General features: G+C 38.7%; 2 protein-coding genes across 3 annotated transcripts; both read right to left on the bottom strand.

The window, feature by feature from the left end:
* Nucleotides 1-173: 173 nt before the first annotated feature.
* On the bottom strand, nucleotides 174-20,064 carry rnf19b (ring finger protein 19B). The gene is made up of 10 exons (XM_079878019.1): nucleotides 19,798-20,064; nucleotides 10,942-12,151; nucleotides 6,652-6,851; nucleotides 5,200-5,344; nucleotides 4,951-5,113; nucleotides 4,519-4,633; nucleotides 2,818-2,958; nucleotides 2,539-2,728; nucleotides 2,293-2,427; nucleotides 174-1,485 (listed from the first exon to the last, which is right to left on the bottom strand). Exons 2-10 carry the CDS (start codon nucleotides 11,538-11,540, stop codon nucleotides 1,065-1,067), a joined length of 2,109 nt encoding a protein of 702 aa, XP_079734145.1. The 5' UTR covers nucleotides 11,541-12,151; nucleotides 19,798-20,064; the 3' UTR covers nucleotides 174-1,064.
* A 486-nt stretch (nucleotides 20,065-20,550) lies between these two features.
* ak2 (adenylate kinase 2) lies at nucleotides 20,551-25,530 on the bottom strand. Of its 2 annotated transcripts, none has more exons than XM_079879333.1 (7): nucleotides 25,313-25,530; nucleotides 24,144-24,269; nucleotides 23,915-24,025; nucleotides 23,186-23,280; nucleotides 22,275-22,347; nucleotides 21,993-22,188; nucleotides 20,551-21,100 (listed from the first exon to the last, which is right to left on the bottom strand). In XM_079879333.1, the coding sequence occupies exons 1-7, from the start codon at nucleotides 25,409-25,411 to the stop codon at nucleotides 21,093-21,095; spliced, it is 708 nt and encodes a 235-aa protein (XP_079735459.1). In that variant the 5' UTR covers nucleotides 25,412-25,530; the 3' UTR covers nucleotides 20,551-21,092. The 2 variants fall into 2 exon arrangements, 1 of the variants encoding a protein (XP_079735459.1); XR_013822051.1 differs by having other exon boundaries at nucleotides 20,552-21,188; nucleotides 21,532-22,188; nucleotides 25,313-25,521.
* Between the last annotated feature and the right edge of the window lie 782 nt (nucleotides 25,531-26,312).

The raw sequence follows: 26,312 nt of genomic DNA, 5'->3' as shown, positions 1-26,312 counted from the left end.
ATAACTACGGCATTCAAACATTTCCCAGAGAAGCTGAAATCCAAAAAAAAAAAAAAAAAAGGGAGTGCATAAATATAAGCCTACAATGTAGAACAATGATAAATAGTTGGATAAAGTGCAGGAGTGCTCATCCATCCAACCAACTCATCTCTCTCCATCCATCCGTCCAGCTAGCGAGCAAAACAAACTGAAAATAAAACTGCAATTGCGCAAAACGAAAAGCCATGTGCTTCAGAAAGAGATAAAATAGGCCAAAAAACATAATCAAATAATAACATTAAAAACAACAGACATGCATGTGAATGTCAGTTCCATCCTTGATATACAATATGATTTAATAATACCCAGCAATAAAATCAACACTGGTAAACATGATCCACACACACATACGTCTCTCATCTCTCAGCTCAAGAGGGCACAAACAGTGTAGTCAGTGTAAGGGATCTGAGAGCATGTGCTCGCTCTGTAAGGCAGGCGGTCAGTGATTCAAGTCAAACTGTCTTAGTGAAGTTCAGACTGACCTTACTCCATACTGATCTCTCTCACTCTGAAGTGTGTGTTCTTCTGTGCAAACGTGACCAAAACAATACTAGCGCAGCGCATGCAAAAATCATACAATTTCCAGGTCGATTTAAAAAAAGATACAAACATACAAACAATACTGTCATGTGTCATCCACATACAAACCACTCACGTATACATGTGCTTGGCGACATTTCACTTTGTAGCATTATTTGTCTGTTTGTTTGTTATCTAAGGAAATTCTTCTGGCCACGATGGTACCGCTTTTTCTTTTTTGTTGTTGCTCAAGGCATTGCTCCATCGAGAAGTAAACACCAACTAATGAATAATAGTATGAATTTCTGAAGAGGTAGAGGACCTGTCCGTGCCCGTAATTAAGAGACGGGACAGGAGAGCAGAGCGATGAGCTGTCAGTTCCATGAGTTGTCTGGATGCAAGTAAGGTGTTTTAATAATTATAAAAAGCAGCAAAATAACAGGTAAAGCATTAACAAGTCAAAAGCTCGGAAATGGTTGGCTTTGTGCAATGGAGAGAGTCCTCTCTCACACGTAAAGAATGACATTGTCGGGACAGTGCAGGCTGTCGGTGGGGTTCAAGGCTCTGCAGGTGGTCTGCGGCGGGGGGGCGGGGTGGCAGCTCTTGGGACGGGGCGAGTCGCAGTCGTCGGACGTGAGCTCCGCGATGTCGTCTGACTGAGTGTCGGACATCTCCAGGTCGCTGCGGATGCTCTCCGGCTGAGCGAGGGTGACGTCTCGGAGACCCTCCCTGAGTGACATTCCTGGCGACAGGCCCAGAGGGGAATCCAGGACAACCCCGCTCCTGCGGGAACTGCAGTCCTGAGGCTCCTCCCCCGAGCCGGGCACCATGGCGACAGTGGGCGGAGCCAGATCCTCTTCGGTGGTCAGACACAGATGGCTCGGTTTAGTTTCGATGTCCACCTGGATCTCAAGGTTAGTGCCCTCTCTGAAACACAACAGGTCATAGAAAAGGTGAGAATGATGAAGAGTCATAGTCTCATTTCCAGGAGAATTTATCAAAGCTGCTACCATTTCATATTTATCTTATGGATGCACCACTATTAAAATACTGGTTGGTACTGATAAGCTGATCATTATTTTCATGTTAAAGCCAAAGACCAATAATGGGCATTTTTTAAATTGTATAATATTTAGTCTAAATCAAAAACTAAATTCATTTTAGATGCGGCGAATGTATTTAGGCATCACAACATTATAAGGTTTTTAGATTTGCTAAATATTACATTTAACAGTTCATTTATTCGTGTTTTAAATATCCACTTTAAGTGAGCATTAGATGACAGCAAAGGTAATCTAAATGTAAAAATAAGGCAAATCAATATGAACTATTAAAAATCTAATATTGACCAACATTAATAATAATTATTATTATTTTCAATCTCTAATATTGGCTGATAACCATTGCGTTACTGATACACACTACTGTTAAAAAGTTTGGGGTCGGTAAAGGAAAATTTTTTATACTTTTATTCAACAAAAATGCCTTAAATTGATCAAAAGTGACAGTAAAGACTTTTACATTGTTACAAAACATTTTTATTTCAAATAAAAGCAGTTCTTTTGATCTTTCTATTCATCAAAGTATCCTGAACAAAATGTATCACGGTTTCCACATAAATATTAAGCAGCACAACTGTTTTCAACATTAATTAATAATAGTAGTGTACATTTATGACCAGTAGTGTACATTTATTAGTCACGCAGATGTGATTACTCAGAGTGACGTTCACACCTGTCAGGTAAGGTGTAAGAGGAAGTGATTGATCCTGCCATGCCCCTTGTGCTGGCACAGTCACTGGCTGCTCCCAAGCTGCCCGTCTCCCTGCCGGCACTTTCCTTTCCCAGCTCTGTCCCCTGCACCTCCAGCCTAAAACATAAACATGTTTCCATGAAAACAAGAACACCACCCATATTTACAGTGCAGCTCTTCTATATTTACAATACATAATAACCCAGCATGCCCTGAATACCCACATACCTGCTGTATTTTCCTGTCCTCGCACCGAGTGCTCCTCCTGCTAGTGTGTTGAAGTGTGGCGTGTCTCCCAGGCCCCCTGGGGCGACGGATAGGCCCTCGCTTGGAGAGGTGGTACTGAGGCCGCTGGCTCCTCCCTCTAAACTGCTCTCGCCCAGGCTGGGAGACTTCAGCGCTCGCCATGCATCAGCAACTACAGAGAGAAAGTGTCCGGTTGACGGTTCAATACACTGAATAGGTTTTACCCAGATGATATCACTTGATCAATCCTCTTTTTCTTACCTGTAATAGGCCCGTCATCCTCATCAAAGTCTATCCTAACACCGCGACCTTTCCCCCGGCTCACCCCACAGCCCCCGCCCCGGCACAGAGAGATAGGCACAACACCATACACATACGCCAACATGATCGGGACACCAATGCCTGTAGGGAAGAGACACAGATATGGAGCTGTAGTCAAACTTTGGGATTTGAGTTAAAGAGAGAGTTGATGAGAAAATCTGATGTACTGTACTAGCAATTCTTTTCAAAGTAATGGACAAAGTATTTCCGCTGCTATTTTCCCATAGCAAACTGTGGTAATAGTCGTTCACAACTAATTACATTATGATATAGTGTATTATATACAGTATAATACTATATATAACTATAGTAAATATAACATTTTAGTATATTAAAACCAAGTGTGCTTCACACGTCCTGAAAAGCGAAGCCAAAACACTTTGATCGCCCCCTGATGGCTGGTTGCAGTATAGATCATAAACCCCACCCTCTCCATGTAATCGAATGGGATGCGAGCCAAACTAAAAAAATTAAATTACACTTGAAACATATTTATTCCGATATTTTTCATTTAGGTAATTTTAGGTAGTTCTTATCACGCTGAAGTTCAAGCGTTCAAGCTAGGTGTTCAAGTGTTCATTTTCCCAATAAGTTTGGTTTTGGTTAGTTATTTGATGCTATAAAAACATATATACATATAGAGAGACAACTTGTCTCTACTCTCCACCGTAGAAAAGTGAAGCCACAATATCCCATAAACAGTCGTTGCCGATTTCGTTGTTTGGTCTCCAAATCGGCAACGACCGTTTCTGGGATATTGTGGCTTCACTTTTCTACAGTGGAAAGTAGAGACAAGTTGTTCGTCTTTTTTACAGTCTTTGATCAATACTTAATGATTCAGCAATGAGTTCCACAAGCTATATATCACATATCGCTTTGTTCTTTTGTGTGACACTTCCTCTAGATTCAGTTTTCTCATATTTTGCATGCGCTGTGCTGCACTGGAAGTTGCGGTTGCCTCTGAGGCTAAATGCAGAAGCGATATCGTCAATAGTCCATTTCAATCAACGGGAACTGAAGCTTACAATCATTAGATAGGAAGGTAGGAACAGAAGGAAGCATCAACAGAGTATCATTAAATGTCATATAAGCAGTCTATACAATGCACAACGTGTTATTTTCCATGTCTTCTGAAGCCATATGATAGCTTTGTGTGATGAACAGATGGAAATTTATATTCGTTATTGATTTGCTGTTAGTCAATGAGATGAACTTGAGAGAAACGGATCAATCTGATTTGTGAACGTGGCTAATATATTCTCTAAACAGAAGAAAGAAAGTCAAACGTGTCTAGATGACATGAGGACGAGGAAACTGTCCCTTTAAAATGACAAATCTGCACCAAAGGATGAATTTCTACTAATATGCTGATTTGCTGCTCAAGAAACATTTCTTATTATTATCACAGTTGAAAACGGTTTCAAAATTTCCGTGGAAACTGAAATACAAATTTTTCTTTTCAGAATTATTTGATGAATAAAAAGTTATTTTGTAACCATATAAAAGTCTTTACTGTCACTTTTGATCAATTTAATGCATCCTTGCTGAATCAAAGTATTATTTTCTTTAATAAAAAAAAAAAACTGTACTGATCCCAAATTTTTAAACGGTATGAATGTAATTATTTTCAGGAATACTCACCCACACTGACAGCAGCGATGACTGGAGCTGTGATGATTGACAGAGCCACACCACCAGTAATGGCGAGATTCCTCCTGTGATGTGACGTTTTCTTGCCCTCATAGTGCGAGTGGATCTGTGACAAACAGCAGCTGTGTTATCTCACTGACACAAATGAGCGTTTATCTACTAAATTAAAAAAGATCTGATCCTAAAGCTTCAAAATCTGAATCAAATCTATAAAACAATATGTCCTCTGTATTTTTCAGCAGGAAGTCATTGTGCCAGAATTATGGCGATATCAAACGTGGTTAAGCTGGTTGAGCAACTGGCAAAAGAGAGGGAAATTCCCAGGCTTTTTATGGAATTTCTGTTCCTTATAGCAGCTGATAAAGGTTTCGTTAACATCTAAACTAGCGCTGCGGGGAAAGATGGGATGTTGGCATAGCGCACCTTGCGTCCAATGTAAACAGGGATGCCGATAACCATAGCAGGAACTGCGATGCCAGCGATTAGAGTGATGCCCACCGGTGCACCAATCAAAGTGCCCAGCTGCCACAGAATCTTCTTTTTGCGACTCCATGGCTTCTTTCCCCAGAATGTACAACCTGATGGACTGAGAAGATACCACATATAATTATTATTTTTAGATTCGAGTAAGTAGTTTGATAAATTCCCACTGATATAACTAGCAAAAGGTACCTGAGGTAGTGCAGGTCTGAAATCTCCTTCATACAGAGCCAGCAGAACTCACAGCCGCACACAGCACAGGTCATGTGATTACAGCTGCCGTCGTTCATCTTGATGATGTAGGCACCGCATCGGGGGCAAGGCTTGATGTCATCAGCTGAGTGGGGATTAAAGGGTTGGGATTTAGAATTTGTACAGGCAGACAGAATCTGCTGTAAACAGTAAGCGCTGAGGAAGCGTTTTCTGAATGTCAGACGGGAATAAGAGCGGGGAGAGAGACGTTAGCAGACTCCTGCTTTAATTCAGGAGGTTAGAGAGAAACTAGCGAGGAGGAGGAGAGAGCACAGTCCTTTAGGGAAAGAGAAACCTCAATAATCTTGCCATGCAGTTTCTGAGGTGTTCTGAGTATTTTTGTTTTGTCACTAGCGGGTTGCTAAGGTGATCTGGGTGGCTTCTAGGGAGCTGCAGATTGAGTGTTGAAGTATTCAAGGCGGTCTCTAGAATATTACTATGTGGTTGCTAGGGTGCTCTGGTTGGTTACCAGGGCATTGCTGTACAGTTACTAAGGGCTTCTCAGTGTTTTTGTTGCTAGGTTTTTAGGGGCACAGTTATGTGGTTGCTAGAGTGTTCTGGGTTATTTCTATGACGTTACTAGGTGGTTGCTTGACAATTCTGAGTGGTTACCAGGGCTTTGCTATGCATTTGCTAAGTTGTTCTGAGTGTTTTTTGTTGCTATGTGGTTGCTAAGGAAATCCTGGTGGATTCGAGGGCATTACTAAGTGGTTGCTAGGGTGGTTTCTAAGTCATAACTAGGTTGTGACTAAGGTATTCTAAGTGGTTACCAGGACATTGCTATGCAGGTACTAACATGATTGGAGTGGTTTTTGTTGCTATGTGGTTGCTAAAGTGATCAGGGTGGTTTCAAGGGAACTTCTAGGTGGTTTATAGGAAGTTGCAAGGGTTATCTGGGTGGTTTTTAGGATGTTACTTTGTTGTTTGATTAGCAATCATGTGTGGTTACCAGGGCTTTTCTTTGCAGTTGCTAATTTGTGCAGAGTGTTTTTGTTGCTAGGTGGTTGCTTAGGAAGTCCTGGTGATTTCTAGCACACTACTAGCTGGTTTCTAGCAAAGGTACTTTGGCTGGTTTCTAAGACATCATTAGATTGTAGCTAGGGTGTTTTAAAAGGTTACTAGGGCATTACTATGCAGTTACTAAGGTTTATGAGTGTTTTTTGTTGCTAGGTGGTTGCTAAGGTGATCAGGGTGGTTTCTGGGAGGCTTCTAGGTGGTTACTAGGGGGATCTAGGTGGTTTCTAGGGCGTTGCTAGGTGGTTGCCTCCTAGCCCAGGTAAAAAGAGACTAACTCCAAATCTCTGATATTACAGTCTCTAGATATGGCTTGATTCTCCCCTTCACTGTAAGTTTATGAGAAAGAAGATGGTGGACTGATGGTTGAATACTCACTGTGTCCCTGCTCAGCCGTGTAGCTGGGTGAATGGTTACTGTGTGTTCTCAAGGACAGCGCCCTCTGCTGGCGGGCAGAGTCACAGGTCTGGTTAGGATGCCAAGCTTGCTTGCAGTGGTAACAGAACTCAGCACCACACCCTTCTCTTCGACATACCAGCCTGGGGCAGCTGGCACATCCAGAGGCAATGACTGCAAAACTGGCAGGGGAACAATGAAAACAGGTCAACTGACTCTCCTAGAGAATCTATGATTTAGGTAACATGAGATATCATTATACCTAGTTTTGTGCAATCTGCTCTTACACAGAAGTACATTCTACAGTGATGTATCAGACTGTAATAGTATGGTATTTCCATGGTTCTTTAAAAATAGCATCATGGTAGTGTTCAAAATTATAGTAATATCATGGTATTTTTTGTAAATGTAGCTGAGGAAAATGTGGACCATGTGAATGTCTCTGACTTCACAGATCTTGTTTTTTTTATTACAACATAAGCACAAACATAGAGAACAACTTTTAATAAGAGTGCAATGTAAGCTTGTTTCCGCCATGGAATAATTTTTTTTTAAAGATAATTGCGAATTTTAATTTTTTTCTCACAATTGCAAAGTTTGCATGATATAAACTCCTAATTCAGATTTTTTTCTCACAATTGCATAATATAAACTCGCAATTCTGACATTTTTCTCAGAATTGCATTATATAAACTCGCAATTGTGAGATGTGAAGTCAGAATTGCGGGATATAAAGTCACAATTGCATGTTATAAAGTCAGAATTACAGAGTGACTTTTGTCCCCCCACAGAATTGCGAGTTTAAATCTCATAATTCTGACATAACACGCAAGTGCGACTTTATATCACGCAATTCTGACATTATAACATGCAATTGTGACTTTATATCGCACAATTCTGACATTATAAAATGCATTTGTGACATTAATGTCAATTCTGACATTACAACACAATTGCAACTTAATATCATGCAATTCTGGGAAAAAAAGTCAGAATTGCGAGATAAAAATTGGCAATTACCTTTTTTATTTTTTATTCAGTGGCGGAAACAAGCTTCCATAGAATGCAATTATATAAATGACCTTAATTTTTCCTTTTGACAAACCCCCCCAAAGTGATCACATACACTAGGATATCAGTGTGTTCCCAACTCAGATTCCTTGTAATGTCAAAATTCCTTTTAAAGTCAAGGAAAACATTAGCAGGTACAGACACTAGTACATTATGGAAAATGAAAGGGAGGATTTATTGCACGGTCAGTATGTTCCAGCTGAGGGAGTTTCCAAGTATTCCAGTTGCATTTTATTCCTTTCCTAAGAACATTACTTTTTTGTTTTTGTTGCCAAATTCTACTTTAGACCTTCTACTTTAAACTACACAAGTAAACACACTGATAAACATATTATTAAATCATAAAAAAACTTGACGTTAAATCTTTAAAGAAATCACATTCTTTTTTGATTTTATGATTGAACAGTTGGCAATAGATCAAGCTGATTCAAGTCAAAATAAAACTTGGCTTACTCCAGCTTCCTTGTCTAGCTTTTGCTTATGCGTGACAAAAACAATCCCTTTAATTTTAAGCACAAGTTTTGGCCTGTAGGCCGAAGCTAAAGCAGGTTCTGAAGAAAACATTACACCTCCAGCTGACACCTCATTAATCAGCTCAGCTGCAATGGAGAACTGTAATGTCCTACACAAAGAGCTTCCAATTACCTGCACGTACTGGCACACACACACACCCTACACATGTAGAGTCAAGCTGAAACAGACCTCAATACACATGATTATGGTATCCCAGAACACGCACTAGGATTGAAGACAATGAAATCAACACTCTATTTTGAGGCTCACAAAGACACCGTGGCATGCACACACGGTCAAGTGAGTAGCCAATGATTGTCTTAATCAAATACCAGCCTCGGTTACCCATAGCAACTCTACCTCTGTGCCGCATCTAAGTTGCCATCGCAACATATGACCGAGGGAGAGAGAAACAAGCCATTCCTTTCTCCCATTGGCAGCTCTAGACTTTCAATCTAGCTGAAGCAGAGCTGGCTGGGGGGCTGATGGGTAATAAACAGCACCATGGACTGGAACTGACACTCAGGCAGCAAAATCTACAGGGGGAGCTTTTCCTTCAGTTTCTGAGACTGAATGAACAGAAAAGTGTGTGCTTGTATTGTCTAGGGTGGGAGATTCCTTGTTAGTCTAAAAAGAGGCAAACGAAACATCTTGGAAAACTAAATGAAACGAAAAACGAAAACTTACTTTCACAACCCTATATGATGCAACTTACTAACCGGCCAATATGGTGACGCCTAATGGACAAAATGGCCTATTTGAAAAATTCCCAGACCATCTGAAAACCCCTCAGTATCAGCCGTGGGCCTTATAGGAAGTGGCAGTGACGCAAAAAAGAATCATGTCCCTGCCTTAAATGTGGGTCACCAGCACACCATTATGATTGACAAACCTAGGACAGGTTGTAAAAGGCATCTGAAGTAAATCACAATCGCACAGAATAACACATCAGCTAAACTACATAAACTCCCACATAAGCGCAAGTGTTCCCTATAACTGTCCAAGTGCCTCCTACACTTGCTGAAGCGAAACTGTGAAATATGTCCCCTTACTTCTATTGAATCCATCTGCATTACATATAAGTGCATTTAACACACAAATATATGTATTTGTATGCCAAAATACCACACCCTTGTTGAGCAATTTCAAAACGGTTGGCTTTAATTAAGAATTGGTTCTTCCTAACAGCTTCCATTCTCTTGGGACGGTTTTCTCAGTAGATGCTGGAACATTGCTGGATTTGCTCCCGTTCACACACAAGAGTATACTGGGTGAAAAATCTCTCAACCAACATTTGGGTAATTTTAGGATGCCAACACACTAGAGAGTGTTTGACGGATATGAATGCGTAAGCTCTTTTTTGAGGGTAGAGCTGAGGGAAGAGCTGTGGTAGGCTGATATCGAGAGCTGGAGCCGCCTCTCTGAAATTCTCATTGCTCAATGGATGCTTACGTCAGGGGCGATTCTCGGATTTCAGTCTTAGACTCCAAACATGAGCTGAAGTGACTCAGAGTAGTGTCTCTTGCCTTCAGTGCCAGAAATCACAAGTTTGCGCAATTTCTATTTATTTTTATACACTTACTGATGTGCCAAGTTTCCAACATGATTTTTTTTTTATGGAAACACCGAAACCGAAATGAAAAAAGTTTTCATTTACCCAAAAAACGAAACGGAAAATAAAGTTTCAGTAATTACATTTGGGTAATTAGGTAACTTAACTCGCTATGCTGTTCAGGGTGTCGTGTTCTCGTGATAAATTAAAGTTCTCGCGCAATGAGCCGGCTTTTATTTCAGCTGAAAATGTTTACATATTGCTGCTCTAACATCATTTTTTTGTCACGGTGATGTGTGTCCACACTGCTAACATATGTGGTAAGCCTGGTCTAGCTTATCCATGCTGTGTACACAAAACAGATGCTGAAACACAAAACATATCATCGGAGAAATACTAATTAAACGGTTTCTGTCAATGATTTCGGTCCTCCAATGCTATATTTTAGGTTGGCTATATAAAATATAGCATCTGATTTTCAGAAGATGCATATCAGTTGGAGTAGCAGATTAGGTTGCATATTGTTTTATGATTTCACTGGAACTAAAAGCATTCAAATAAGTGAAATGGAGTGTGACAGCTGTTTGCAGGGCATACTTTAAAATAATGGGAGGATTCATAGTGAAGTCACCTAGATATCAGAGAGTCAACAGTCAAAGCTGATATTATAGGAAATGAGAATTGTGAATTGAGGGAATTTAATTCTGTCTAAGCAATATTTTTTTTTTTTTTTAGGTTTGTCCCCCGCCTCCTTGCAATATGTCCCTACCAATTTTCAAATCAAAATGTCAACTTTGGATTCACTTCATCACATGTCTGGGCTTTAGGCTAGTCAAGTTCTACCACATCATTTACTCAGTAAATCATTTCTATAATGACCTCACTTTGTGCACAGGGGAATAATCATAGTGAAACCGAAATGGCCCTCCCCAAACTGTTGCCACAACCACAGTTCTCTAGAACATCACTGTATTTTGCATGACACATCTTCACTGGAATTTAGGAATCTTGCCAAACTCAGGGTCCACAAGCTTTGGCCATGTAGTGTATATGAAACAACACCTCCTATTCAAAACAAACAGGGTATTTTGTTTCTTTTACGATTCCCTGACATCCCAACCCCATCCCAGTCTTACCCGCAGTCGGGAGCAGGACACCATCGGCAATCAGGGTCCGATGCCAGGCAGCGGCGCAGCAGGAACTCTTCATACTTCTCCATCAGGTTGGGATCGTCCAAGATGAGGGCCACCTGCCGTGGGGCAAGTCGCTCGGCACACTCCGGGCAGCTGAGCTGCACTCGGCTCTCCGTAATCTCGATACGAAAGTACTGCCTTAGACAGCACAGGCAAGACCGGTGGCTGCATCCCTGGAGCTCAGGAAGCTGCTCCGCAGGTTGACGCACCAGGCACAGGGGACACTCTAGGAGTTCTTGACCTCCCAAAGAGGCCTGGCTAGCGGATAAAGCCTCGGCCGTGTCTGCCATAGATGGGTCTGACGACACATTTGTGGGTGTGGGAGGCTGGAGAAGCTGCTGTTGCTGGAGTTGTTGCTGTTGGTGCAGCTGTTGAGCCAGAGGAGTGCCCACATTAGCCTTGTTCCCCCTGGATCCACGTTTGCCATGGAAGAGACTATGAAAAGAGATCCTGCCTTGCTTCTTGCCCGGCCCTCGGCATTTCGGATTGGGAATGCCACTAACAGAGGAGTGGGGTGATTCCGAGTCCTTTTCAGATCCCATTTCCCAAGAACAACCTTGTAATGTTCTCCCACTTGAGTCCTTAGAGAGGTCAGCGAGCTTAGGTTAGAGGAGTTCTCGTGATGCGCCTTGGTTCCTTCCACGGAATGATTTCAATGAAGCCCAAAACCTCAAGAACACGTACACTCCAGATACACAAAAGAGTGTTTGTCAATGTCTCAACAAATCCCAGTTAGTTTCCCTGTTGGGAGAATTCCATTAATGAAGTCATGTCTTCCTCTTATCTGTAACAGGGAGTCGTGTTTAAATAATAAGCGGAAAGAGAAACTAGACAAATAGAGTAAAAAAATGGTATGGGAGCAAAGTCCTTACACTCCAACAATCTTCTTGTAAATGTTAATCAGGAAACAAAAACAAATTGTTGCACCCAAAATTTGTTACGTACTACAAAACTGACAGATACTGTCAATTAAAAACGGGGCGTGTAAAGACAACTAGGAAGTTGGTAAAAAAATGAATCAGAGTTGTAAAGTCAGGCTCAAGATATCGTAATCCTGAGGGCTTGTCTTCCGTCGTCTTTTGCCTCGGCTAAATTCACGGAGCCAACGTGAGAGTGCTCCAGTCTGCTGTTCTCTCCTTCTGAATCAGCCGGTCTGTTGAGGAAGAGAAATAGCACAGGAAGTTAGCACAGGGCACAGACAGCCTGTAGGAGGAGCATGCTCAGTGCACGCTCACGTACACACACTCCTCCCTTCTTTTATTCTCAATCTCTTTTCATTTCACGGTTAACTCTTCATGCTCGGGACTCCTGAAGTGACTGCCTGACAGTACTGATGAATAAACCACTTCCCAGACGATTAAAAACGACACAGTTGAGGAAGTAATTGGTACTGTGACATTAAACTTGTTAAATACTGATATCTGTCATCAAATTTCCTGTCTTTCCTTCTTGTGATGGATTTTACTTCTTTCATTTTCTTTGTGTCTCACTGTTGATGACACCCTCTTTCTTCACTCTCACACACTCGAGCGCTCCCTCTCCACTTCACACTGCGCTGCTAGTGCAGTTGCCATGGTAATTCCCACTATGAACACAGCAAACAAGGACCCTCATAGTGACTCTGGCCCTCATGAACACACACACACACACGGCAGATATTAACACCACATCACGTAACGCATGAGCGCATGCCTCCACTGGACTTTATTCATTTATTTATATCTGAGAGGCACATCAATCAATACGGTTTGCAAATGTCATACTAGCAGAGGAAATGGTTTTGTAGGCCAACATAATCTGTATCAATCTCTCTGGTACATAATTCTACTCAAGAAATAATAAAAAACACATACTTTCATCTAAAACTGTTGTGTCCTGGTTTCCTGCTCTGATTACCCCTGAACTAATGCCTGCGTAGAACAAATCTGTTTACTTGTGCGAGGGGGAAGGGAAAGAGACCACCATGCAAGTGTAAAGCTGTCAGTGCACTCATAACTCCAAGTGTTATGATAACATAGTGGATTTGCTAATCGGTCAGTGACAAATAAGCGTGTCACTGTCAATGATAAGAAAGAAAAAAAAAGAAAAAATCTTGTTGAAAATACACGTGCCGAGTTCTTAATAAAGTACTCTTTGTATTTGTATCGTGTTCATATCGTTTTGGTTACACTTTATTTTAAGTTGTCTTTGTTACTGTGTAATTATACATTTGCATTGATGCATTTGGCAGACGCTTTTATCCAAAGCGACTTACATTGCATTTCAAGGTACACATTTTAAATTCTTATCAGTTCTTGCTTTCCCTGGGAATCGAACCATGACCTTGGCGTTGCAAGCGCCAGCGCTCTACTGTTTGAGCTACAGGAAAGTAACTCAGTACATTTAAGCACTGAGTTAATATTAATTAACTACATGTCCTTACTTGCAGATGTTTTTATCCAACATGACTTACATTGCATTTCAAGGTACACATTTTTACAAAGTTCTTGCTTTCCCTGGGAATCGAACCCATGACCTTGGCGTTGCAAGCATCAGCGTTCTACTGTTTGCTACAGGAAAGCCCACTATAGGGTTAGGGTTTGGTTTAGGGTTACTTGTGTGTAATTATGCATAATTTATAGTTATTACTATAGTAACTACATGTAACATGTGTAACAATGACACTGTAAAATTAAGTGTTACCAAACATTTATACCATTTCAAGGAGTTTCAATTTAAAGGAGAACTTGGTAACTTTTTTAACTTAATAAAACTGTCTAGAAATCATTTGGATGGTTAAACAACCTGTTCTGGTGATATTGGTGACTTTCCCCGCTCCCCCTCAGCGTTCCCAGGCGGAAAACCAACCTTGCAACTTGGGGACTACCGTCCCGGTAAGATAGAAATTGGAAGTCTCGTGAGAAGCGAGAAGCGAGAACGAGAACGAGCGCGAAACACGAATTGCTTTACGGCAATTCGACATAAACACAAACGCATGTATGATGTATTACCAGATTACCCACCTCGGTAGACATAGCTCCACACGATACAGTTGGCTTGCTCCGATCAAAACAAACGCACATGAGCAGAGGGGGGGAGGAGGCCACCGCAAGTGAGTTTTTTACGACCGTGTTGTGAAATATACGTCCCCCCACAGCTGTAGGGGGAGCTCGTGGGGAAAACATGTGACAACAAAAGGGAAAATCAGCGAAGAAGTGACTAGAGTTCGCAGAGTTGCCGAGTTCTCCTTTAATAATGATTTTTATGACTTAATTTTGAAAACGTCATGTGGTGTAACCACCAGGTAAAAGGTAATAACATATTTTCCCTACACCTTGAATATTTTTTTTTTTTAAATATCAGACTATTAATTCATAAATATTACATTTTTGAGCAATCACAATCATATTTTGAACTACACTTGCCTTGTCATAAATAAAAGTGTATTTATTATTCAGTGAAGTTTTACTTAAAAAATAAAATATGTATTAAAAAATAATAAAATGTGATGTCAAGATTTTATTTTCAAGAACGTCATTCTTTTGTCTTCATTATGATATCAGGACTGTTGTATCACCCTGACATTCTTTTTAATTTATGCCCCCACAAAAATATCAAAATTATTTTGAATTCAGAAATGAATATGCAAGGTGGTACAATTAGGAGCTCTCAAAAAACTCCTGGTTTACATGTTGTAATTATGTGCTTTTTACAAGTCGGAATCTTGTAATTACAGTAATTTCGACATTTTCAACGTGCCAGCACCTATAAAATAAACGATGGCTATATTCATAAGCAATGTGTTTTATTCTAGGGTACTTAAAAAATACCATGATTATTATTTTTTATTATTACGTCCAAAAACACAGTATTAACATACATTTATAAAACAATTATAGCTGCATTTTCGGTAGTGTTTTTAACTAGTGCTGTCAAATCGATGAATCGCATCTAACATAAAGTTTGTTATATCTATCTATCTATCTATCTATCTATCTATCTATCTATCTATACACACACAGACATGCACACAGATGTGTATATATTATATATATATATATATATATATATATATATATATATATATATATATATATATATATACACACACACAGACATGCACACAAATGTATATATATATTTGACAGCACTAGTTTTAGAGCACTAGAGTCGCAGCATAAAGCAGAGTAAAGTAAAGCCGCCTGTTTTCTGCTGGCGTTCATGGATATGCGAGGTACGCAGTGACAGCAGTCAGTATGACCCACTTTTTCACAGAGTGCTTTTGCATTGCTCACAGCCACTGTCCTGATGTCTTGACCCATTATGACAGGAGGATGCAACAATCACCGAGCTCTATACTGTACGTGACCAAGAGACGCATACAAAATGCAAGAGTCTGATGGAAACAGGAAAATTCAATACGATCTGAGCAGATCTGCCTATTCTAAACAGGCAGATTGAAGAGGTGGTGTTGAATCATAGCAGGTTCAATGAAAAAGTGTCTCCACCATCTATTTATATATATATATATAACTTAGGGCTGAGATGGTAATAGCCCTCCATTCCACTTCAGCAGCCTCTGCTAATGCAACCAATGACACATAATTACCATCTGTGCTCTCTGAGGTTTAGTGTGTGTGAGGGATGCTAGCGGGTGCACAACAAAAGCTGTTTCTGGAAAATCTGTGTCACATCTCGGTACCAGAGTGCAAGTTCACAAAGTGTAAGCCACTGTGTGTGTGTGTGTGTGTGTGTAACGGGCGTGGCTGTGTTTGTTGTACAACAGACGTTGCTGTATTATTAATTAGCTGTGAATGACATGTCGATTCACAAGAAGCTCTTTTTTTGCTTACACTGCAGCAGCTGGAAATCAGCAGCCTGGTCTTTCCATTTAGGAGAGAGTTTATTTAAAAACTTTGAAAGCTCCCAAGCTTGGTTTAATGAAAGATTTTTCTCCGTTACCAGAAATTTGGTTTAGTTCTCGCAGGTTTTATCACAGTCACAGTAATTACATGCAGAGAAAATAAAACACACACACACACACACACACACATACTAAAAGATTAAGATGTGTAGAAAAGGGAAATTCTGTGACAGTCTGGGATTTTTTTGGTTTGTTTTGTGGTCCAGAGGTGTGAGACCACATTGGAAATCTGGGATTTTTTACATTTACACCAAGAGATAAACAAAAAAGGTTATGATATAACATTAATAAAAAAACATTTAGGATTTTCCACTATTTCTAGGTCAATAATAATCAAACACAAGCAAATTAGCCTACTTATGATCAAATTGTTATGCTGATAATATAAGTCGTAATGACAAAATCTATTATTTTGAAGAATACTCACTCAGGTTTATATATAAATGTTGTGTGTGTGTGTGTGTGTGTGTGTGTGTGTATATATATATATATATATATATACACACACATTTATTATATTTTTACACTATTAACAATAACTGTATTACTATGGTAGAAATACTACGGTATTTTTTCAGGAGATTTTTACGGGGAAATGCACCACAGTAAACCATTTTTTTGTATTTCGTCTTACATTGATAGTTCGCCCAAAATTGAAATTCTGTCCTCACTTACTCACCCTCAAGTTGTTTTAAACATGTATGAATTTCTTTCTTCTGCTGAACACAAAAGAAGATATTTTGAAGAATGTTGGTAACCAAACAGTTTATGGACCCCATTGACTTCCATAGTATTATTTTCTATACTATGGAAGTCATCACACGTTGGGTTATCCATATTCTCCATATCTTTTGTGTTCAACAGAAGAAAGAAATTCATACAGGTTTAAAACAACTTGAGGGTGAGTAAATGAGGACAGAATGATTGGGTGAACTATCCCTATACTTTTCCCCCAACTATGTTGTATTGAGAATATTTCTTCCATATTACAGCAATGGGTTTTCCTATTGAATAAAGGAAAGTCATAATGAAAGCAGATCCATACTAAAGACACTTACTGTAAGAGACATCCCCTATAAGGAACAAGAATATCGTTTCATAATCTCTCACTATAAAGTTTCAGAATGAATTGTGTTTTTTTTCCAGACCATTTATCAACATGTCACAGAGGCATTCAGAAAATGAATTATTAACAGAAACCACAAATTAACCACGTAGGCTTCAAATCAGCATAGGTTTGCAAACAGCAGAGAATGAGGAAACAACACAATTCACACAAACACTAAGCTAAATTAAATTCAACATTTAACACTTCAACAAAAGGAGAATATAGAAAATAATATAGAGTTTGGCCTCCTGCCAGCATGTTGCTGACAAACTCATTACTGTGAGAGATAAAACAGAGCTAGACTGACACGGTCTGTGCGCTTCCGCCCGCGTCAGACCCTGAAACCGAACCTCAGCACTTTCATATCGCCCTACAGCCCCAGACCGCACGCGGCTCAGTCTGTCTCTATCTCTCTCACACACACACACACACACACGCGCGGTCACATGGCCCATTGGTGTACAGGTGGGCTACTGGATCTCTGGCCATTACATAACCATTGGAGTCACATCTGAAGATCCACTGAGGCTTATTGTTCTTAGCAAAGCCTGCGTGTGTCCTGCTGTCTTGTTTCCGAGTGCATCTGTATTAGAGCTGCACGATTCTGGATAGCGATTTTCTTGTCTAAAATAGAGGTTCTCACATGATTCTGAATAGACCAAAAAAAAAAAAATTATAGAGGTTCTGACAAATTGAATTGCTTTTTTTTTTAAATCGGGTTGAACGAATGATTCAATGACTTCCCTTGTTTCATTTCTGGATAAATCAAGAGTTTTTGAATGAATCTCTTGAATGAATGATTCAATGACAAATACATTTTTAACAGTCGCTTGTTGCCACTAATTGGTGAAACAATAATTAATACAATCTTTATTTGAAGCGCAAATTTACTTTTAAAAAGTGATTTACTCAATTTTGATCACTAGCGTTTCAGTGTTTACATCTGAACTATAGACTTTTATCCCAGTACTCCTGTGATAGAAATAATGATACTGTGTGGTTGAAAAGACTGTTTTATAGCTATTCATGACAACTGTACCTGTCAAAGAATAGCCGAATCATTGTCATATAGGAATAAGATCGTGATCTTTAATGATTAATCTTGTAGCTCTAAATCTAATCTGTATCATATTAAACAATGTAGGTTCAAAGTATTTTTGATATTGTTATTCCAAACCTGTATGAGTTTCTTTTTTCTGCCGAACACGAAAGAAGATATTTTTAAGAATGTCAGTAACCAAACAGTTGATAGAAGGGAAAAAAATAAAAATACTATGGAAGTCAATGGGGTCCATAAACTGTTTGGTTACTGACATTCTTCAAAATATCTTCTTTTGGGTTCAGCAGAAGAATGAAATTCATACAGGTTTGGAACAACTTGAGGGTGAGTAAATGATGACAGAATTGATATTTTTGGGTGAACTATCCCTTTAATGAAATCTCTTTAAGCTGCGAGCTGTCTGTGTGGAGCAGGTGGTTGTGTTTGTTCATGTACCATTCTTGCTAAGAAGCAAGGCTGTCTGTTCTCCAGCTCGCCTCATCCTGTTGTATCCTCATAAAAGTCAAAATCTCATATACATTATCATGAATGCACTGTACAAAGATTCAAGAGTCAAGACAAAACATGACTAACACCAGTAGGCCACATTCACACTCACTGACTATTGTGTGAGGTTGGCTGGTGCAAAAGAAAAAACATGGTTCCTGTGAAACTAAAGACTCGATTTTATCAGTTTGTGAGAGTCACATGAGGTTTACGGTAAAAAGGAGAACCCAAAAATTCAGAAAAAACAAGACAAGAAAGACTGGAATTAAACGTCTGTTTGGAAAAAGGCAAAAGAAGAAATGAAACTGAAGTCATTCTGTGCATTCCTTGCTTTACACTAGATGGAGAAGTGTTACCAAAACTCCAACATATTTACAGTTACAATGAATTCATGAAATACTGTAAAGTTCATGATGAACTAGTGTGCTCTATATTTAGAAAGGAGTTGAGGAAGCCACACACAGAGACCCAGCCAAGTCAACAAAGCAGACGAGGAAGGACAAAACCTTTCCTCAATAAAAAAAGGACATTACGTACATGTAATGTATATATTGCATAACTTTGCCTCCTAAATACGTAAATATGATATATTTAGGATAAATTACGTTCATGTAAATATACAAAGGTTAGTACATAGACAAAATATTTAATATTATATAAATATTTATATTTAAATTGAAGCTTTTTGCGTCCTGCCTAGTTCAAATTTAATCACTAAAACAAGTTAATCACTATAATTGATATATATATATATATATATATATATATATATATATATATATATATATATATATATATACATACATACATACATACATACACACACACACACACACACACACACACACACACACAAAGGTCATTACATAAATGTAATAACATGACTAAATATGTATATATATATAAACACACACCTGTTATGTAGCCTAAACATTTAATATATGCCAAGTTCAATAGTAACTACTAAAACATAAATAAAATCGCCAATGTTTAAAACAACTAGTTTATTTACTATTTATTTATTTGTGTCGCATTACTGCACTTAAAGAAAGGTGTACAGCAAAACTAAACAATGTTGATCAGTGGCCTGGGATATGTCCTGATATCAATCACACAATGATCCCAAAACACTTGGTCAGCATCAGAACATCACTGTATTCTGGAATCATAATCATATAGCACAAAATGACTCTAAAAGGATTGTAAAGCGTAACCATGGCGACAGATCTGTTGGGCACTTACCGTTCAGATGGATCTGATAGTATTGGAAGCAACTGAAGCAGAATAGGGCGGTACGCAGTGAGCTTCGGTGCTACTGTACACCATGTACATTCAACCAACTGTCCTGTAAATCTGACAAATATCACCCTAGTGCTATCCGCTACAACATTCCCCGAACATCAGCCCGAGGGGAGGATGTCAGTCCTTTTTTGCTGCCCTGTCCGCGATATTGCTCAGATTATGTCCGCAGCTTGATTCTCTTTTCCATTCACGTCACCGAGGAAAGCCCCAGCGTGTGACGACACTCGCATTTCGAGAAGGAAACCCCGCCCACTGACGTCGCTCCAAACGGAAATGACTGCGTGTCACAACGTTTTGACTGTTTAAGTCGAGTCTTTTAAACGTATTTTTAAAATATTTTGTGTATTATTAGTACAGTTCAGTGGCAAACACGGAAAATATTTTTAAATATTAATATTAAATTATGTAAAACAGTGGTTCTCTCAATCTGAGAGGCTCATTAGTCCGCTCAGCGAACTTCGAGGGGAGACCAATAACCTTAAAATCTTAATTGCTAAAATTTAAAAACAATAAAAGAGTATTACAGCATTAAACTGACATTTTTTTAGTTGGTCATTATTTCATCAGAAGTACCAATGGTCAAATTAGCTTAGACAGGAAGGCCTTTGAACAGCTGGGGCCTAAAAGGTTCAGAACCACTGATTTTATATTTCTCCTAATACAAACAAAATATGTAAAAAGTGCATATTTTTTAAATAGTTTTAATAGTATGTATCTCACATTTTTTACCACAAGATTCTTCATTTCAGTGAATACATCATTTGAATAATAAATGGCTTTTCCAGGTGTCGGTTATTATAGTGCACACTTTTTAAAAATGTTTTACGTTTTTGATACGGACCATTTCACTGAATCATTTAAACCAGTGCGTCAGCCAGATTGATCGATTTGTGAATATTTTAAGAGCATAACTAGAAAACAAATATATATATTCTGTCTCACAAACTTCAGAAAGTGTTCTCGAAGTCACAAAATTAAGAAGAGAACGAACCATCCAGTATTTGGACAGTAATACAGAAACACAACGAATCAAAACCTTCATGTAAGGTTGTACAAAATAGTCTCCCAAGTTTATTGGAGGTAATCAACTGGTTTTCAGTCAAATCTGTGTTCATTACAAAAAAAACAATCACTACAAGGAATGATTATTAACATCAGAGACACTTCCAGCTTCCCCCTTTCCCCCCATCCATTATTTTCACATCTGGATCAACCTGGATGGGAGAAACTGGATTTCATACAGCTGCAGAAAAAAAAAGAAAAAAAGTCCACAAGTAAATGAACGATTCAACTCAGGACATTAATTAAGAAATATTAACTAATAAATAGGGCTGTCAAACGATTAATCGCATCCAAAATAAAAGTTTGTGTTTACATAATATATGTGTGTGTACCGTGTATAATTATTTTCTATATATAAATACACACACATGCATATATATATTTAAGAAATATTTGCATGTATATACTGTGTATATATATTTATATTATATATAATTTATATTATATATAAATATTTTATATATAAATAACACATTTTTCTTAAATATATATGCATATGTGTGTATTTATATATAGAAAATAATTATACTCCATACACACACACACATATTATGTAAACACAAACTTTTATTTTGGATGCGATTAATCGTTTGACAGCCCTACTAATAAAGCAATTAATTCAAATGTTTTTTATTATTATTTTACATTCAGCAATCAAACCAAGTATTCACACGACCTCTACTGGATATCAAGCAATACTACAAGATCCAAGTCTACTAGAAAAGTGAATTAGAAATGATTCCTGTTCTTATAAATTATTTTTCACATTTCACTTTGTAAATGGTGCAAATGAAATAACCATACCTCTTTACAGGTGTCTGGTTTGAACAAAAAGTGCTTAAGAGCCTTCAGTATATGAAGTCTGAACTTGATCATGGGAGACTTTACATTTATTCTGAGTTCTACAATCATATATATTATAGCCTCTTTTTTGTCAAGAGCTCTGTTATCCATTGCTCAATAAACAGCAGATGAATCAAAACTAAAGACAAAACATGAGAAGTGTTATAATGCATATTAGGAAAGAGGGTATGCAGAGATGATGATTTAGACAAAATAAACGAGATCTTTACAGGTAGCAGCAGAGAAGGCGGCGAGGATGGAGGCGAAGACGAGGTCGGGGGACTGAGAAGCATCGACAGCAGTGTGCAGGCCACGGGTACTGTAGTACTGCACTAGAGGAGACGTCATCCGGTGATACGACTCCAGGCGGGAGCGCAGGGTCGTCTCGTTGTCGTCACTGCGGCGAATAAGAGGCTCACCGGTCACCTGTGGATATATGGATCAGAACAAAACTTTATAGCAATGCTCGAAGATGCCATATTAATAAGAATCTGAACAGTTTTGTTTCTCACATCATCTTTCATAGGCTCTTTGGGGGGGTTGAACTCTTCATGGTAAGATCGGCCACTGGGCTGGTGAATGAGCCTGAGGAATGTAATGGTATATATACATTATACATTATATACACACACACTTATTTGTTTATGGAATATTGCATTCATGTGCCCTCAATCTTTAATCAGAATAACTTCGTCTTACAGCGACATCTCTTCTCGTCTCTGATGACGTGTTTACTCGCACAAGGGCGGGACAACCTGTCACTCACATGAGATCGACCAATAGCAAACCACAACCATCCACTCATTCCAAAATCAAGTCCCGCTCTACATTTTTACTTGTTTGAGAAGCCGTTTCACTTGGATATACATGACAATAGGCAAGAAAAGACTATTACAACTGTGCATGTTTCATTTGTTTTTAAAAATTTTAACTCGTAATGCTTAATTAAAATATAACTGAACCTTCCGGTGAAACGACTTAAACTCCGTCCCTACAAGCTCAAGTTCATCTGCATCTACTTTTGAGTGTAACATCCACATCTCAAGAACCCAACAACAGATGCATAGAAGAACCAAGTCCCCGCTCTACATTTTTTCTTTTCCAATAATCCGTTACACTTGAATGTACAGTGTGTCACAATTTGGAAGAAAAGATTGTCACTACTTATGTTGTAATTCCACTTCCTTATTGAGTTCCAATGAAAACTGCGTAATGAAAAATGTTCCTGCCACCTCCCTCATTAAATATTACAGAGCCAAATGTTTTTGACCTCTTGTATGACCTACCAAGAATATGTGTTCTCTTATTCTTGGAATGAGTGTGATGTTGTATTCAGTGCATTCCCTATTCATTAAACTAAACTGAGCTATTAGACTACATTAGTGATGAAGGGCTCCAATACAATGTCCCTCCATCCTCATACCTCCCACAGATCCTGCGTACTAGCAGGGAGTCATCAACGGAGAATTCAACCACCGAGTCCAGTTTCTCACTACGCTTCTCCAAGAGGCCGTCCAGCTAGAAATGAGAAAGATGTACAGTACAGGTTGACAGATTGTGGTGGACAAAATCGAGGACTGTATTAAGGTCCGTTCACACCAAGAACGATAGGAGGTGTGGACGCTAGATATCGATGCTAACGAACGATAACGTTGGGTTTAGCGGCCCCTAATTTAATAACAAATGATCGTTGCGACGGACGCGAATCAATCAAAACTAACTTTAGCTGGAAAATGGCTTTATTAAAGAACCGCTGTAAAGCCAAAACAATCTTACCTTAAATTATACGTTTATCTCTGTAAAGCTGCTTTGAAACAACCTCCATTGTTAAAAGCGCTATATAAATGAAGATGACTTGACTAGAAGTATTCGCTGCAGTTTTGTCGCCTGATGCTCGAGCTCTTTAAAGCAGGATGGATTCTGATTGGCTGTTAAATGTTTTTATCGTTCATCGCTCTGAAAGTGATTCCAACGATATCGTTTCTCTGTGCCGTTATCCTTACAGTTGTGGACTGTGTTATTCTTTTACATTTAGAACGATTTTTAGAGCTATATCTTCATCTTTATTGTTGTAGTTATCGTCATTGGTGTGAACGGGCCTTTATAGACACATACGAAGAGTCAGTTGTTCACAGATTGTAGAAGTCCTCACCATCTCTGCCTGTCTGACGGTACGGGGGAAACCGTCCAGCAGGAATCCATTCTTGCATGCAGGAGTGTCCAGATTGTTGTCTATGAGCTCCACCACCATCTCATCACTCACCTAAAGGAAAGGTGATGAACAGAGATTCAAGTCTGGGGAAGAACAAATCTAGTAGTGTCAGAATTTAAATATTAAAAAAAATATATAATTGTTTACACTGATTATCTATTCATTTTACCAGTTTGCCAGCATCCATGGTTTCCTTTAGACGCTGACCGAGTTCTGATCCAGATGCCACCATGGCCCTCAGCATGTCCCCAGTAGCTAAATGACACACACAGTACTTGTCTGCAAGCTTGGGTGCCTGTATGGGGATACATACATAATATATATATATATATATATATATATACACATATATATTGACAATATTAAGAAATGTTTCTTGAACAGCAAATCAGCATATTAGAATGATTTCTGAAGGATCATGTGACACTGAAGACTGGAGTAATGATGCTGAAAATTCAGCTTTGCCATCAGAGAAATAAATTAAAATATATTCAAATAGAAAAGAGCCATTTTAAATTGTAATATTTCACAACATGACTGTTTGTTGATCAAATAAATACAGCCTTGGTGAGCATAAGAGTCTAAAAACATTACCAAACCTTTGAACGGTAGTGTACATATGATGAAAACTATTATGTTGTAACCACATTCATTAGCCAAGTTTGAACTATTTTACTGATGTGCAACAATATTGCTCAATATCAGCAAGCAGCACTGCAAACCAAGAATGCTTTGCTGATTGATGTGAAAGATGAGTTTCATGGTCTTTGTAACTTTCCCAGTGGTCACCAACTTACATGTGTTGATTGTCACATAGATCATTCCACATTTGCACTGAATGAACAGTCTGATAAAGCCCAGGGCAACAGGGCACTGACTGCTCTTAAAGAGACAGTAACATAGTGACACAAGCTGGTTCCCATGGCATAATGTTGGGTTTAGCGGAGTTCAGTGAGTATTTCAACCAAAAAAAAAAAAAAAAAAAAAAAGTATAACCTGCCGTCATTTACCCTCATGTCATTCCAAACATGTATGACTTTTTTTCTTCCGTGGAGCAGAAAGAAAGTTAGGCAGAATGACAGGCTCAGTCGCCATTCACTTTCATTATATGGAAAAATATCAATGAAAGTGAATGGTGACATTCTGTCTAACATTTTGCTTTTGTTTTTCACAGAAGAAATAAGTCTGTAATGGTTTAGAATAGCATGAGGATATGTAACTGACAACATATTTATTTTTTGGGGGGGGTGAAGTTGAACCACCTCCTTACTATCTATCCTGCTTCTGCTGAACGGTTAAATCTAAATGAGCCACGCGGCCCTTCGCACGAACTCTCACCTGCGTCCCCTTCCCTGCTCCGGGTGGGCCGAGCAGAATGGCTCGAATGCCTTTCCGTATACCGGAGACAGTATCATCCGCTTGCGCGCTGGGGGCCATGGTTACAGGTGTAAACGAACTAAAGACACGTCTCTCCACCACTACACACTTCACGTCCGCAAACTCACTCAGCCGGGAAAGGAAGTGATAACGCCTCCGATTGCTGACTATGGAATCCAAGGCCCGCCTTCTAGGAGCAGACCGCTAATCTGATTGGTCAATGACACGCCGATCATCAACAGCGCGAGCTTATTGGAAAAAAATCGAATACCTCAACATCATCTAATATCCGGGATTTGTCCTGAAGTGACATTGCACATCAAAAAGATTTTAAAAGTATAGATAACATAAGGCTAAAGATATCCGTATCTAAAACGACACATTATTACCCACATTAGACTGTACAAAGGTTATCATTCCGCTTTTATTCTTCCAACTTCATGACTATTACATTATATTAACCAGAGTACCAGACCATAAAAGTACATTGATAACGCTAAATAAACTAGAACTATTAGTTTAGCAGGTTTTTGTTCAATTGTATTATTTATATACTATTTACAATAGTTTGATGGATTTATGAATTATTTTAGTATCATTTGTGTACTGTTATATTATTTATAAATATTTATTTTAAATTTCAGTTAGTTGACCAGGTATTTCTAATTTTCGTTTCAGCTGATGTTCACCTAATATTTATTTTTGCTTAATTTCAATTCATAAACATATTTTTATGTTTATTTTGATTCACAATAACACTGTTCAATAGATCATTGTAAGGACAATGCTAATGAAAAGTAATGACAAACATTCAGCAGGTTACTCATACAGTATTTAAAAAGATATTTACTCATTCTAAACATTTCTAATCTAACAAAATACTTTGAGACGACAAATTAATGCAAACATAAGATGGAACATCAGCATCAAGATTGACTTGCAAAGGTATAAAACATGCATC

The sequence above is a fragment of the Squalius cephalus genome (genome assembly GCF_949319135.1).
Source record: "Squalius cephalus genome assembly, chromosome: 8".
NCBI lineage: Eukaryota > Metazoa > Chordata > Actinopteri > Cypriniformes > Leuciscidae > Squalius > Squalius cephalus.
Note: the sequence above shows the minus strand (reverse complement) of the source record. Positions and strands in the feature narration are given on the sequence as shown.